General features: G+C 43.4%; 1 protein-coding gene across 5 annotated transcripts in view; it reads left to right on the forward strand.

Moving 5' to 3' along the window:
- The first annotated feature begins 1,579 nt into the window (after positions 1 to 1,579).
- The window catches only part of COL14A1 (collagen type XIV alpha 1 chain), a 124,868-nt gene continuing 110,454 nt past the window's right edge, over positions 1,580 to 15,993 (forward strand). For all 5 annotated transcript variants that reach the window (XM_032181212.1, XM_032181214.1, XM_032181213.1 and 2 more), the window contains exons 1-4: positions 1,580 to 1,717; positions 5,261 to 5,382; positions 10,960 to 11,076; positions 14,378 to 14,521. In XM_032181212.1, the coding sequence (XP_032037103.1) occupies positions 5,295 to 5,382; positions 10,960 to 11,076; positions 14,378 to 14,521 (349 nt within the window). In that variant the 5' untranslated portion in view covers positions 1,580 to 1,717; positions 5,261 to 5,294. The remainder of the gene's footprint in view (positions 1,718 to 5,260; positions 5,383 to 10,959; positions 11,077 to 14,377; positions 14,522 to 15,993) is intronic.

Here is a 15,993-nt window from a genome sequence, read left to right on the forward strand (position 1 = left end):
ACACGAGCCAGCACGCAGTCATGGATTAGGCTGATTTATCTCCCTGCTTTTACAAAGTCTTCAAGGGTATTGCAAACAGACTTATCCATCTACGTCCTTGTCTTCTGATGACTATTATTTAGCTAAGTACATAAATTAGGGACTGAAAAGGTATAAAATGTGTCACATTTAGCATCAATGAGCTGAACATTTTATGGCTTCAGAGGAATCATTGCCCTGTAAGCTACTCTCTTCTTGGCTGGTACAAAGCATTAGCCATTGCACACACCTGGCAGTATCGCAGAACAACATCTAGGAATGCTTTTTAACATTTGCTATACGAAACAACAGGACTTAAAGTATCTTTAAAGCTTACACACTTCTGTAGTTTCCATAGAAAGATGTCTGTGCAAGGTGACTTTGGACAAGAGTCTGCAGGACTGGGAACCCTACCCAGCCACAGATGGTCCTGCTTTATGGAGTTTAGACACAGTCGCCTCCCTGAGACTTACGGTGTTCCCCTTACTTCAAAAGGAGTCCTACTTATGTGAACAAAGCAATGCACATCTCTCTTTTCACTTCTGCCTCTTGTTTCTTAGCTGCAGTCCTTCAGTGATTTCATTTGTAATTTTATACAGATGATCAGGCACATTGAAATGAGTATTTTCATTCTCCTCTTAAATTCTAGGGACTTACAAACTTCATGAGTAGTAGCCTTAATTGTAAATTCAGTAGGGTATACTGTGAGGTAAACCAAATTTGTGTATGAATGCAGGTTCTGCAGTTCCTCTTCCCCATTGCTGTGTCTACATAGATGGCAAAAATGCACACGTGTACTACAGCGCTTTTAATCAAGGTTTATGCCAAGCCAGACAAGCACTGGAACACTTTATTATAAATATTTCCCTGATTAATCATCCATCAGTGCAATAACCAGCACTGGGGGAATAGCATTCCTAGCCACACTGTGGGGCAGGCACCTTCTAAATCATTGATAACGAAGCGAACAAGCAACTGTGGGAGGAGGAGAGGGAGTTAAGAGGGAGCAGGACCAGGAGAAGGGGGGTGCACCAGAGAAGTGGGGTGCACCAGGGTGCTGTCAGAAGAATGGGGGTGCGGCAGAGAAGTGGGGTGCTGACAGGAGAAAGGGGGTGCTGACAGGAGAAGCGGGGGGGTGCTCCAGAGAAGCGGGGTGATGACAGAAGAAGTGGGGTGCTGACAGAACTGGTGTGCCCCAGAGAAGCGGGGTGCTTACAGGAGAAGTGGGGTGCTGGTAGGTGAACTGGGGTGCACCAGGAGAACCAAAGTGCACCAGAAAAGCAGGGTGCACCAGGAGAACTGGGGTGCTGACAGGAGAAGCGGGGTGCTAACAGGAGAAGTGGGCTGCACTAGAGGGTCATGATGCTGACAGGAGAAGTGGGGTACGCCAGAGAACCGGGGTGCTGTGAGGGGAGAAGCGGGGTGCCGTGAGGCGAGGCGCAGCCCGGCCCCTCCCGCACCTGGCCGCACCCTCCCGCCGCAGCGCAGGGGCCCGGGGGCGGGGGCTGGCCGGCGGGCCCGGTGCTCGCCTCTTTTCCCCCCTTCTTTCCACCTTCAGCTCTGTAACTGCCCGCCTCCTCTCCCTGCCCTCCCTCCTCGTCGGATGCGGCGCTGCGAGGGGAAGAGCAGCCGGAGGGGAGCGGCGCGGCGCAGCAGCACCCCCAGCCCCAGCCCCGGCCGCCCGCCGCTGCCCGCCCAGGTCGGTGCTGCCCCGGGAGGGATGGGGAGAGGCGGGCAGGGGCTGGCTCCGAGGCCCCGGGGGGCTCTGAGCCCAGAACAGCTTCACCGGGCACAGGGTGGGGGGTGTCCCGCAGCCACCTGTGGGGACAGCCCCGGGGAAGGGCGGTGGGGACCGGAGCGGAGCCGCAGGGAGCGGGCGAGGCTGTTGGGTGCAGGGGACAGAAGTGTCGAGCCTGAGGGGAAGCTCCTTAAAAACTGCAGAAGCCGTATTTTAAGGATAATTAGAATTTATTAAAAGAAAACGCACTTAAAGTTGAGGGTCCGGCTGGGCACATCCTCCCTCAGCGGCCCCAGGGAGGTCTCTTCCCCCCGGTTCCCCCGTCCCGGTGGGCGCTGAGGGGACTTCGCCCGGGTCCCCTGGGGGTCCCGTCCCCCCTCCCCAACTCGGTGGGGACAACTGCCCCCCTTTTTGAACAGAAAAGGGGAAATGTCGCCTTAAAACGGGCACTGCTGAGGGTGCTGTGAGAAGCGGGGTGCCCCCCGAGAGCCCTCTGCTGCCCTGGGGCTGCTCCCACTCCTCCCTGTGGGAAGTCGATCTGAGAAACTTGGGTCACACTGCACCCTAATAAGCCACCACGATATGGGTTATAAATCCTTTGGTGCCTCACTGAGGCTGCGTTGTGGCAGGGTGGCTCTAAGCACTGCAGTGGGAGATGTTACAGCTGGCCAGGTGTGTGAAGGCGCTGCAGCTTTGGGTAGGTTTCCTCAGGGCTGAGCTCCTTGGTCCTCGAGATCTGTTCCTCGGCTGAGCCTCTTGGGCTCTGCTCCTTGGTTGAGTTTAACTGGCACCCAGAAACACGGCGCTCCTCTGGCAAGTCTTGCCTGGAGCAGGGTGGCCATATAACAAGTTTGGGGTGCCTCAAAGGCAGGTCCTTCCCCCAGGAGAAGGTGGCTTGTGTGGATGCTGCGGGCAGCCTACAGTGTGTAAACCTTCCCCTTTCTGGGACAGGAGACGAGGCCACCACAGCAGCGAGTGCCTGTGGAGCAGCAGGGGTCGGCTCATCGGCTGGGCTCTTGGTGTGGAAGGGGAGCCTGGAGCTGGGTCTCTGCTGCCAGAGATATTCAGTTGGAGAGCTGTTCCACCAAATAGTGGAGAAATACATAAAAAGCAGGGGGAATGGGGTGGCTTTTCTGATTCCCTGATGGTGTCAGCCACAAGGTGGCTGCAGACTCGTGGTTGCCTCTGTGTGCCTTTCCTCCTGGAGCAAACCCTGAGGTGCTGGTCTTTGCAGAAGTCAGCTTGTGCCTAGGCTGTGTTTTATCCTGTATCAGTTATGTTTCTGTCAATAAATCATACCTTCTTCGTGTGATTGCTGTTCTCTAAAATGAGCGGGTGAGAGTGTTCCTACACAGCATTGCGTGTCAGTTAGTATTTATAGCCCTTATCTGGGAGGAGGGTTTATATCAAAACTAGCAAACGGGGAGCTGAGCGACCACTGTGAGTGGCTATTTTAATATCTGGGTTATTATATGGAAAGAAACTCACACCTAGTGGTGACTGAAGTGAAGAATGAGTCGCGTATTGTCCTTTGAAGAGGACAATGCTTCAGGTTGTATTCCTGAGGTGAGGAGAAACTTTGATACACGAAGTTGCACAAGGGATGCTGTTCAGGACTTAGCTTTCTTTGTTTTCCCTGTTGCCTGTCACTAGGCAACTGCCTGCTGATGCTGGCTCATCTGGATCCAGTCCTTGGGTGCTCAACTCCTTATGTTTGTGTATTAGAAAGCCTGGGCACTTGGCTTGGGTTTTTGAATTCTATCTGGAGGATGCACCCTAAGATCTGGGCATAGCTATACCTCAGTTTTGGATGCATGGTTTTGTTGTTAGATATCTCTCTCTGTCTTGAGAGATCCATGCTGTAAGAGGTGGATTCAAAATGTGTATCTGAGTAGAGTGAAACTTGTTGATAATTTAACTGAAACTTAGGTAACTTTCTGTGGGGATAGAACCTCAAATGATGAAGCCACCTGTATATTTTGAGGTGGAATATTAAATATCCGTGATTGGGGTTTGTGACATTAGAAACACCAAGGACTGGGATAACTATGGCAAATTGTAAATACCTTTTACAAGAGAGAAGGAGATGTAGGGTTATCCTCTCATCTGTTCAATGAGGTACGTCAGTCTGCCTTTTGTATTATTAGATAGTGGCTGGACCATTTGCATTACGCCTTCCTCAGAAGACACTGAAAACAGGAAAGGTAAATTAAGTGGTGGTATCCTGTGGATATTAGAGAAAATGACATGGAAGGTAAAGGGGAGGGACTTGCAAAGCAGAAATATGTAAACCTTCAAATGCTGTCTTTAACAAAATTAATTCTCCAGTAAAATACTAACAGGAGAGGGCAGCAAAAATTCTTCTTCCTAGCCCAGAAAATTGACCAAAACTAGTGCAGTAAAGTTGAGTGATAGGTAAACATTTAAAAGCATGATGTCATGAAGATGATGAGTCTTGAGAGGTGCTTCTATGTACGTTGAGTAACTCTACTGGCCAATATTAATAGCCAAGTCCAGATAAAGAATTTTGTACTGTTTTTAACCTAGTATCTTGGGCAGATAAACTACCCCACCTGGAACTTGAACTTTGGCACCTGAGTTGCTTCTGGTAACCCTGTCAGCTCACCTAGAACTGCCTTCAGTGTTCATACAGTGCTGCACTCTGAAGTTCTGATGCTTCTAATGGATTAAGTTAGATGTTTTTGACCATGGAATTGCCCACAGATAAAATTAGTACTTAGCTGATACCCTGTATGCCTTTGACTTGTTTGCTTCAGTCACTGTGCCAGATAGTACAACAGAGAGCTCAGAATAAGCTCAATAAGATAAAAATAGGAAACAGAGGATGTTGAGAGGAGGACTTGCATTTCCTCAGAACAAATTTTGCCTTTTTTGACAGCTGATGTGCAAAATTGCTCAGTTGAACTGACCAGTGAATGAGTTCACTGGGGAGATGAAGTATGCATATTTGATGTTTTATGGTAGGCATACAGGACACTTCTCATTTAATTTTAATTGCAGAGTCATGAAATAAATGACTTAATATCCCTTTTTGGATTCTTTCTAGATATAAAGTAGATAGCAGTTAAAGTCCTACTTTATCTAGAGATTCAGAATTCTCTACCACAGGTGCCTTGGTAAGGTGTTTGCAATGCTGGATTCTGTAGAGATACCCATTTTGCCTTGTTATGCATAGCAAACTCTACTTCCAATGCTAATGTATGCTATGCAATAATTAATACTCTTCTGGTTACATGGGACCAATTTCTAGAACTGTTCAGAGCCTTGAACGTGCTTCTTTGTCCCTCTCAACTAAAATATGGTTTGTTTATAAACTGCTTCCAGGATGAAATCTTAGCTCCACTGATGTCCATGGCAAACTCCTAGTAGTTTTTTTTTTTTTTTTTTTTTCCAATGGAATCCAGATTTTGCTCACACTTTAATGAAAAGTGTTTACTTTAGATTTACAAATTTAATAAATATTTCTGTTCTGTGTGTTTTCAGGCTCGCTGATACTCTGTTCATCAAGGGAAAAAAGATGCCTTGTTGGTATGAGGTACAGAGCTGCGTCCTCTTGGCATTTTTAGCTGTTGCAGCTTACTCAATCAGTGACGCCCAGGGCCAAGGTACGTGCTAAGTAAGAAGATGGAGTTTTTCACTAGATCACTCTGATGTGCAGAAATAGACTTATTCCAAATGCAACTGTTACTTTCCTCATACTAGGTTGCTGACCCAGTATTACTGAAATGATGCAGTTTTGTTGTTGATTTCTGGGAGCGAAGAACTACATGCTCATGTGTGCTTTTTGAACCATGTATTTAAAATAGCATAAATCATTCTTTTTGCAAGTTCAGGTGTCTCAAAATGAATTTTACAGGACATTTTTTACTTTTATTTACCTGAAAGTACTGATTAGAAATTGCTGTGATTGCCCCCTATGTAATCAAGGAAGTTTGAAGTACCAGCCTTGGTATTAAGCTTGTATGGAATATACTGTTTTTTCTTTGTTGGAACAGTAGCTCATGTAACACTTAGATCATACAGTATTACACAGTACTGGTAAATGTCACAGACTACTTCTGCAGGTTTTTTTTTTCTTTTAATCTCCTTTGTGGATATTAAAAAATCCTGCTGAGATTGTTAAGCTTACATACTTGCTGGATCAGATGGACAGTGGTATGATTCTCGAGGAAATTTATCATACTGCTTGGGGAAGGAGGGAGGAAAAATGCCAGCAAGTTTTTATGATTCCTGAAGAAGGACATTTTTCTCAACATTATGTTTATTTAATCCCTTTGATATGAGGTTGCCTAGGCATAACTGGGAGCAGAATGTGATCCTGGGGCTCTTCTAAAGGCTCTTGTGTAATGCATTATTCATGAGCACATTCAGACTGGTGTCAACGTGAGGCTTTCTGACTTGTAAAAGCGAGCAGCCGTGCTGTCCAGTCCGCGTGGCACTCAAGTGCTGGGGAAGCATCTTGGCTTGGACGTTTGGGCATCTGCAAGTGTTTCACAAGGCTCTCCCAGAACTTAGGGACACAAGTTAGCAGCAATACTTACTGTGGGTGATGTGAGGTGAACGAAGAAATACGTGTTCCCAATGTTCAACACATCAGTTCTGGTCAGAAACGAGGGCCAGAATGTTTGTGACTTAATGAGCCAATAAAGCAAAGCATATGGTCAGTCCCCTGTCTGTGCAGTTCAGTCCTACTACATATGGTTAAGATTTGCACAGCAGGACTGGGGAGAGAGGTTCATCCACAGTTGTATGCAATTCCATGCACTTGGAAAAGTGTACTCTTCCCCCCTACTTTTTTTTTTTTTTTTAAGCTTTGATTTAATCTGTCATTTGTAAGGGAGAAAACTCTCAAACTATTAATACAATGAGAAGAAGGTCAGAGAGAGTTTTTCCACAGTCAACACACCAGCAGCAAGCTAGAGTTGGTGTACTTGCTGAATAAAGAACAATACTTCCCTTGTTCTTACACTCTTTCAGCAAGCATCAGCTACTGCATGCTGTCAGCAGCTAGATACTAAGCTAAGTGGACTGTTGCCTTGGCCTAACGTGACTGTGCTGTTACTGAAAGAGGTGATGTGAAGTCTAATCTCTTTTCACAGAATAAAAATATCTCTTGCTACACTTGAATTAGTAAGATGCTTCTCAAATACTTTCATAAGGTTGCCACCCCTTGCAGTAAACTCTTCATGCGGCTGGCCAACTGTCTACAATTTTATACAGCACTAACAAAGTTTGTCTGTTTTACGAAGTTGTACACTCTGTCGAGGTGTAGGAAGAGCTGGATTTAGTTCCAGCTTGTGTTTCCTTCCTTTGGCAAAGATGCTCAGTTAAAGGTGTGCAATGTGACTTCTTGGAAAGGAGAAAATGTTTGGGAGACTGAAGTGAACATGCCTGAAGCTACAACTGATTTCTTTCAACCGAGGAGTTATCTGCGCCGAGCTACGTGGTTTTATCTTGTTTATTGCTCGAATGTCTTATAGACCAAAACACCATTCAGTTTTTACTCAACAACAGTTATTCTTTCCTCACTGCTGCTTATTCCTTATCCAACATAATGTCACTTAAACAACAGCAAAAAAAAAAAAATCCGGTTTTCATCTACTTCAGTTCCTACATAGCACACAAAAAAGTGCTGGGCAAGAAAACTACTGTAGAAATTTCCATTTGTTCATAAAGCGACTTATTTTTAAGTATTTTCCTTCTATATTTAAAGATGGAAACTTGTCCTCGTGTAGCAATACTTTCCATGTGTTACTAATGTAATTGCAATGCATATTAACTTGTTCAGTTCTTTTCTTAAGACAAAAGTACATTGGAAGCCACAAGGTTTAGTTAATATCCAATTTTAGAGTATTGGATGCCTTTGAGACAGCTGCAGGTATACAGTTTATCAGTATTTTTCCTTTCCATTAAAACACCAAACAGTTCGAAACACTCTTTCCCCATTTGTCCGTGAGAATAATGTATTTGGAGTGCTGATCTATCTGGTTCCACAAACCGAAGCCTTGAAGTTGTCTTTACTGTTCTTTTGGGTGACTGCTCTAATGTTGCTGATGGCCATTCACTTTTGCATTCCTGTAGAACCACTTAACAAGCTTTAGCTACTGATTTTTATCAGTTAACTGACTCAGCTTGGATTAATTTTTTTCCCTTTCTGCAAGAAGTGAGATTTTGTTCCACAGCCAAAAAAGGTCCAAAGAAATAAAGATACCCTCTTCAGGTTGGTGAATGTGTAGTAATTCCCATCAATACTTTGTCTGTTCAAGTGTTAGATTTTTAACTTCCTTAGTTATTATATGTACTTTTCTATGCCAGAGCATTAGTCTTTGCACAACTAAGACACAGTTGAGTATCTGTCTGATGAAAAATTCTGTTTTTCCTTATGGTTAATTGCTGTGTGGGAATGTCCATTCCCCTGTGCTGTCACTTTTGATGCAAAAAGTACCCAGTGAAGATTGACTAGTTATGTAAAGACTATTCTGGCACAACTTTTCTAGTTTTTCACATTATAACTGTAGTAAACAGAACAACTTCTGGTGACTGTGTCCTTCTTTGCTTGTAAGATCTGTGATTGTTTTTTAGGGGCTCCCGAAATTTACCTAGTTGGTGATGGTGATTAGGCCAGGACTATGCTTCTTTGTTAGAAAATGCTTTCATAAATTAAGTTTGAAGTCAGATGGAGTGACAGGGGAAGGAGGAAGATGGCAGAGAAAAACTCTGAAATTTTAAGATGTGATTTTTTTTTTTTTTTTTTTTTTGTCAGTCCATGTTTTTTTGGTTACGATAGCTCTCAGTTCTGCCTCTTAATCCCTGTACAAATTTACCACTTAATCCCAGTGAAATGTGTAGCATTTTGAACAATGACAGTATGCAAGCGTAAAAAGCTTATTTGCTCATTCTTAGACAAAATAAATAACGATAGGAAGTGCATATTTTGCAAACCTCTAGGTATGATTTGTCACTCTTGTTCATTCAGCACCAAGTCATGATGATTTATGTGTAGCTCAAAGACGGATTGAATCTTGAGAATGAATTAAAAGCTGTAATCCATAACTACAGTCTGCTTGGCTTTCAAAACTTTTTGCCATAGTCTCTGTCATTTTATTACAATTATAGCATGCTGAATGCTCTTGCAGAAGCCTGCCCAGGGAAATATTTTTGCAGTACAGGGGCCAAATTTTCAAAGAACTGATCTTGGATTTGCAACGATTCCTGCACATGCTCTTACTTACAGCCTCTCATCTTCTGAACTTGAGGGAGGTGACAGGCAGGGTGAAGGCTCGATCTGACAGGATTGTGCCCAGCAAACGGGGAGATGCACTGTTTGGATATGTGCCCAGTGCTGAAAACCAGAACCATGCTGAGTATGTGAAATTGGTGTGCCACCTGCTCTCTTCACCCCTTTGCCTCTCTCCTGAGCTTGTTCTCTCAAGTCTTTGAGAGCATAGAGGTGTTGCTAAGCTTTCTTGGTGCTTGTATCCTCTCTTTTTCTGTCCCTTGGGGATTGATAGGCTGCATACAGGGAATAAATCTCTTCTATTAAACTTTACTTCTAAGCCTCAAAATATTTTTAATGTTAGATGGCATTAAAAACACCTTCAAATGTCAAAAAAAAAAAAAATACAGCTTGCCTCTTTGCTTCTTTCTTCAGCAAACTCTCGGAAAAAGAAACAAGTAGGAAAAAGTAATCAATCAAGGACAGGTCTTTGGCTGCTGCTGTTGCCAGAGCTGCATTGACTGTAGCAGGGCAAATGGAGAGGCCAGAGACTCCTGGATAGCACGTTCTGCCTCTAGGCTCAGATGCTCCATATGCTGTAATCCTTAAATCTCAGAAATGCCATGAGTGCTATTGACTTATAATATGTAGTAGACCAAGAAAACATGGGCATGGGCCTAATCAACTACATTGGGCCCTGGAGCAAAGAAATTGCCACTCCTCTCACCCTCTTCAGATAACTTCCCTTCTTTCTTGGACATACCAAGAGAAACCTTAAGGCTGGTAGTGGCAGAGGCATCAAGGGACTTAAAAATTAAGGAAGAATTTCAGTGGGCTGTGAAGGTAGTGGGAAAAGGAGGGTTTAAGGTCAATGGAGTACTGTGCTAAGCTTTTTTCTTTTAACTCTTTTTATTTCTCAGCCTCTGGATAACTTCCTTGGCTGCCTTTCTCTCTAGGTCAGTTAGTTCTGTGTGGGCCAAAACCTACTGAAACATATAAAGATTCCCATTATTTGACAGTCTTGGATCCCACAGGCTGCACAACCAGCAGCAGTGCTTCAGTTGTTTGCTGTGAAGGGGGAAGTGGCTCCCTGGGGCAGAAGAAAAATGCCATCTAGGGTATAGTCTAGGGGAATTTGCCAGTTAATGTACATGGGCACAGCATTGCTGAGCTTGCAGTAACAACCTAGGGTTGTTACCTTTTGTTCCTCTGTGTGTTACTTCCCTGAAAAGTCACATCTTTCTTCATTTCATGCTTTTATTCATCTCACCTGCTGCTTCTGTTTGAAACCTAGTTGATGGCACAAGATAAGTAGAGGTCAAACTTACTGACTGCCTCCAGATTGCCTCCTGCCTAAATCTTGCCCAGCCTGTGCACATGTCCTGGTCTTGATGAGACCAAAGCAGTGCTTGCAGCTGGGAAAGTGGGCATCCCTGAGGCTAGGTTTGCAAATTGGGCAGCTGATGTTCCCTCTGCTCTGTGCATGTCTATTTTTCCTCTTGGTTACTGCATCTTCACAAGGCTTTGAAAATTTGGCCCCAAGTTACTTTAAATGTGGGGAAACACCCACAGTAATGAGAAGTAAGGGAGGCTAGGTAACACACATTGTCAGCATAAGCAAGGAGAGCAATTTTAATTCCCCTGTATTAACAAAGAGCATTTGTATTTCCAGCTTTGCCTGCTAAACTAGAATCTTAACATCTAACCCTGTTTGTCTTTGTCCTCTGCTGTTAGGTTGTTAGTATCTTTTTGTAAAGAGATAAAAGGTATGTCTGAGGGAAGTAGTGCACCTGGGGTTGTCATTTTACAAACTAATAAACTGATGTATGTGACATTTTGAATAACTTGCATCCTTTATCATTAAAAATGTGTGTTGTCTTCCTATATGTTTATTTTAATGTTTGTTTAAAATTGATGATTGCCTTTTATTTGAGTTTAAAATGTTGTTTTCTCTCCCCACTTGCAGTGTCCCCACCAACAAGACTAAGATATAATGTAGTCACTCCTGACAGTGTACAGATCTCTTGGAAAGCCCCCAAAGGGCAATTCACTGGATATAAGCTGCTTGTCACTCCAAGTTCAGGTAAACCAAAAGCCTGTATGTTCTCTTGGAAGGTGAAATGACTGTTGTCTTCTAGACCTGGGGCCAGGAAGCTTTCCTGAGGCTAAAGTCACCCTTCAGAACCAAGGAATTGTGAGCAGCCTGTGGATAAGAGTGTTGACTGGTCAACAAAAGAGAGAAATTGGACTTGCCACAGGATTGTCCTAGGCATGGGGCTTAAAGTAGAAGGAGGTGGATATTGGATAAGCTTCATACGTCGTCCTTGGGAATTGTCACTGACCATCTGTCTTGACCTTTCTTCCAGTGGGATGTAAGGAAGCCTAGGAAAGTATTCAAGGGAGAACACAGGAACACTGTTCCAGTCAAAGATTTGAGGTGGATCTCCTTGTGTCTTCTCTCATAGTGAGCTCTCCAGAAAAGATCAATAAGGTTTCAGAAAATAAATAAATAAATAAACAAAACAAACAATTTTGAATGATGAGGCCAGAACTGGCAGCCAACGACAGAGCAGTGTGCAAGTCCATGGGGTATGATGTACCACACTTGACAGCTCCCTGCCTTAAGAGGCCAGTCAAAACAGAACAGTGGCCCTGTGTGTTTAGTGGGAGGTACCTGCAGTACTTTTGGGCAAACCAGAAGGGTGGCTTGCCCTCCTAACCAGTCACAGGGTGTCAAGGAGCATGTGAGGGATGATGCTTTACAAAAAGGCAGCCCTCAGAAGTGAAAAGAAGCAGACTGAGAAACTGGGAACAGGAGAGGGACTTCTGGGGCACTTGTCTGCCCATGGTGGGGGGGCTTCCACAAGGAACAGGAACACAGCACCTCTCACCTTGTACTCAGACTGCTGGCACTAACTTCTAATGGGCTGAGCAGCAGGCAACGTGGGTGGGCAGGAGAGAAAAGTATTTTCAGCAGTTTCAAGAGCTTGAAAGTAGATCTGTGGGAACAGGCAGCTCATGACATGAAGCTCAGGTAAATCCTTGTCATTTGAAGCATGGGGCTTTTCAACAGCTGGTTAAGTACTTTCCTGGGGCCTAGAGTAGCAGTGGTGTGCAAGGAGGTACGCAATGAAATGCTGCATGGCATTTATACTGCTGGAAGCTCTTTGGATCCATCTTGTTACTTCAGACCTTACACTTGTGCAGTCCATACACTCGTACAGTTTCCATACACTTGTCTTGTATATAGATAATTAAATGTATGGGGTATGGCAAATGTGCAATTGACTTAGTTTTCAATATATGTCTTTGGTACATTGCATACTGTAAAGGAAGTTGGCTAACACTACTTATGGTTTACTTACCTGGAAAAGTTTTGGGTTTCGGTTTGGGTGTCTAAAGATTTTTTTCTTGCCCCAAACTCCATTCCTCTCTATTATGAAATACTGTGTCCATATTTAATCTGTTTCAGTTCATGTTTCTTGTTTCATCTCATAGATCAAAAGCTCTCAGGTCTGTGTGTTATGCTCCCTTTGCCTGTTGAATTAATTCTGCCTTTCATTTAAGGGACCGATCAGCCTTTCTGTCTCTTTTGTAACAAGCCTATAATTCCACTGTACAGTGAGTTCTCCATCTCCTGACTTGCTTGCTTAAATGATGTCTTCTGATGCTTCTTAAACTGCTCTGTCAGCGTGGTTGCCGTGCTTTCTCTTTCCTTCATCCATGTAGTTGATCACCTGCTCAATGTTGTGAGTTGCTCAAGCCAGGAGGAAAAACTATCAACACTATCAGATATTCTCTTGTAAATAAAAGAGTTATAAAGTTCTTTTGTTACACTGGGAAACATGGGCTGGAAACAGAGCAAGCATAACCGTGTTTCTGCTCAGAGTAGTAAGCCATCTTCTGTAGAAAGGATCTGGGGTCCCAGCAGGCAAGGATGCTCATGCAGTAAAGAAGTACAATGATAAAACAAGTTATACCAACAAAAACATAGCCACCTGATTCAGAGTTTTTCATTCCCTGTGTTTGGTGCCTGCTCGACTGGCACTTGTTTGTACTATGTCCTAATTTGGGTTCTGTGTTACCAGAAAGACATTGAGGTACCAGAATAGGCCAGTGGAGGACTGCCAAGATAGAAGCTTGGAGCACACGGTTATACGAAGAGAATCGGGTTTGTTTAGGTTTTAAGAAGAGAAATCTCAGGGTAGGTTCTACCGCTGTCTAAAGGGACAACATAGAAAAGAAGACAACATACTCTTCTCAGAGGTGGGTAGCAACAGTGACAGACAATAGATACAAACTGGAGCATGTGAATTCCAGTCACATATTGAGAAACATTGGTGGTTTCCTCTACCATGAGGCTTGTCAGATATCAGGACAGGCAACCATGTGAAAGTTGGGGAATCTTCACCCTTGGGGATATTCAGAACTCTTTTGGACATGGTCTTGAGTGACCTGTTCTAACTAGGCCAGCTTTGAGCAGGAAGGTAGACTGGAGATACAGAGCTGCTGGAGAGAGTCAGCCAAGGGCTGCAAGGATGATGAAGGGACTGGAGCCTGAGGACAGGCTGAGAGAGCTGGGACTGTTTAGCATAGAAGGCTCAGGGAGGATCTTATCCATGTGTATAAATACCTGCAGGGAGGGAGGAAAAGGCAAAGCCAAGGCTCTGTTCAGTGGTGCCCAGTGCCAAGACAAGAGACAAAAGGCACAAACTGTAACACAGGAGGTGTTCCATTAGGAAACACTTTCTGTGAGGGTGACCAAACACTGGCACAAATTGTCCATAAGGATTATGGAGCCTCATCTCTTTAGACATTTAAAAGCTGTCTGGACATGGTCCTTGGCAAGTGGCTGTAAGTGGTCCTGCTTGAGCAGGGGGGTCGAATAAAAAAACACCCAGAGGTCCCTTCCAACCTTGACCATTTGGTGATTCTGAGAGACATTGAGCGGTTCCTTTCAACGTGGCTTGTTATTTTATCACTAATCTTTAGTCTGTACTTTTTGTTATAAGCAGTATTTCTCTGCTTTATGAGTTGGTTTTGTGCTTTCCATAAGCTGTTTCCTCTTATTGATAAATATTGATTTCCGTCTGAATAGTTATGCTGGGTATGTTGGATATTCTGTGGGACCCAGGTACAAGGTCAAATTGATTAATTTTAGAGTGTTTATATCAAAAAATCTGGCCTCTGTCTTTGGTCAGGCTGCCTGACTTCTTGCTTTTCTGGGATGTTCTCTGGCCTGGCTGTCTGGATATTTCCAAAAGTGGTAATGGAAGACACTTGGGTCTTTGTAGAGCTCGAGGTAGTTCTAAGTCATTCCATTTACCTTACTGCAATAAAAGCAAAATTATGTATGTGTCTTTTTTTTGTCTTTTCTGTTACAGGTGGAAAAACCAATCAACTAATTCTTCAAAACACTGCTACCAAAGCAATTATTCAAGGTCTTATTCCAGACCAAAGCTATGCCCTGCAGATCATTGCATTCAGTGATGACAAGGAGAGTAAGCCAGCCCAAGGCCAGTTCAGAAGTAGGTATCTTCTATACCTGATGTGCAGAGTATATCAGCTATTCAGTGTAACTTATGAAACCGTAGCAAGCTCTGATATAAAGGCAGATAATAGAAAACCAGTTTCTTCTGTGATGTAAGGCTGATCAGAGTCACAGATTTTTACCTGATGCAGCTGGAAGTCTCGATTAATCCAGTTGCAATTGCACAGGAGATTCTTACTTTGGGCTATTTTTGTTTTTATTTGTTTGGGATTCCTGTCTTTCCTATTCCTGTATGAAATTTGCCAGTATCTCATGGAAGAGAAACTTCAGTGAGCAAAAATAAGAAGGGAAGTGCTATGTTCTGATGCATTAAAAAGTTTTCTTCCTTTCATTCAACTGTTTTTATTCAAAGATTCTTATAGCTGTGCCAAGTGGCTGTTAGTTGCTTGTTCCATGATACTATGAAAGGCCAAATCCTTACTGGTCTTCAGCTGTCAAATATGTTTACAGATTATGCCTAAGAGTCTCATCTGACCTATATGTATTTTTAGTATGTGTATCATAGTGAAAAGGTGGTATTACAAGAAATTCACAGGTAAAACACTTGAGTTTCCATGATTTGCATTTTAAACAGCTCTGTTAAGTATGGTGTCAACTTGGCCAATGAAGACAGATGTCTTCCCAGCTTTTTGTCACTGCAACTGTGTGTTGACGATTTTAAGTACCATCCCAGTTAGGAAACCCACAAAACCGCAGATTACTTTAGCATTAAAGAGCAGCCCACAGAAAGTTGTACCAAGTTCTATAATATTAGGTGTGGTTGCTTTTTAAACTAGCTCTATTCCTAGAAAAAGGAAAAGCAGAGCTGGCAGCTTGAATTAACAACGTGGGGGTTGTGTTCTACTCAGTACTCTCTTCCCTTGCTGCCAAAGAAAACATGTAGCACTCAGTGAGACTGGAGTTTCTTTGACCATCTGATGCCTTGCATGAATAAAACCAGGTACAACATGTGTACAAAGACTTCCTTTCTCTGATCCTCTATTCCATGTTTTCTCTCCCCTTTCTCTGACAAGTAGTCACTGATTGTCGAGATGATAAAAGGTCAAACAAGTCCAAAGCTTGGAGAAAATGCTGCGTTCTAGTGCACTGGAAGTGTGTTTTTAATGCTGTTGTGTTGTAATTGACGCACAAAGCATTCTTCTCAAGTCTACCATAAGATTTTATTTTTAAAAGAGTATTCCTTTTATATAGTCAGGGGTTCTCTTTTATTCTGTCACTGCTTGTAAGCTATTATATATAGTACATAATTAACAAAGGGCACTGGGGAATTTCTTCCTTTAGGATCCAGCCATGAAGATGTAGTTAAGTTCACTGTGTAAATGAGTGGGTAAAACTGGTGTCTTCCTGTTTGTTTTTCTTATGTGGTTAGGATTTTGACAATTAGAAAGGGCTTTCCCCAAAACAAAACTCTCTATCAGCATGTGACTGGCCTGTCTCCTGTGAGCATTT

The sequence above is a fragment of the Aythya fuligula genome, chromosome 2, assembly GCF_009819795.1.
Source record: "Aythya fuligula isolate bAytFul2 chromosome 2, bAytFul2.pri, whole genome shotgun sequence".
In the NCBI taxonomy this organism is placed as follows: domain Eukaryota; kingdom Metazoa; phylum Chordata; class Aves; order Anseriformes; family Anatidae; genus Aythya; species Aythya fuligula.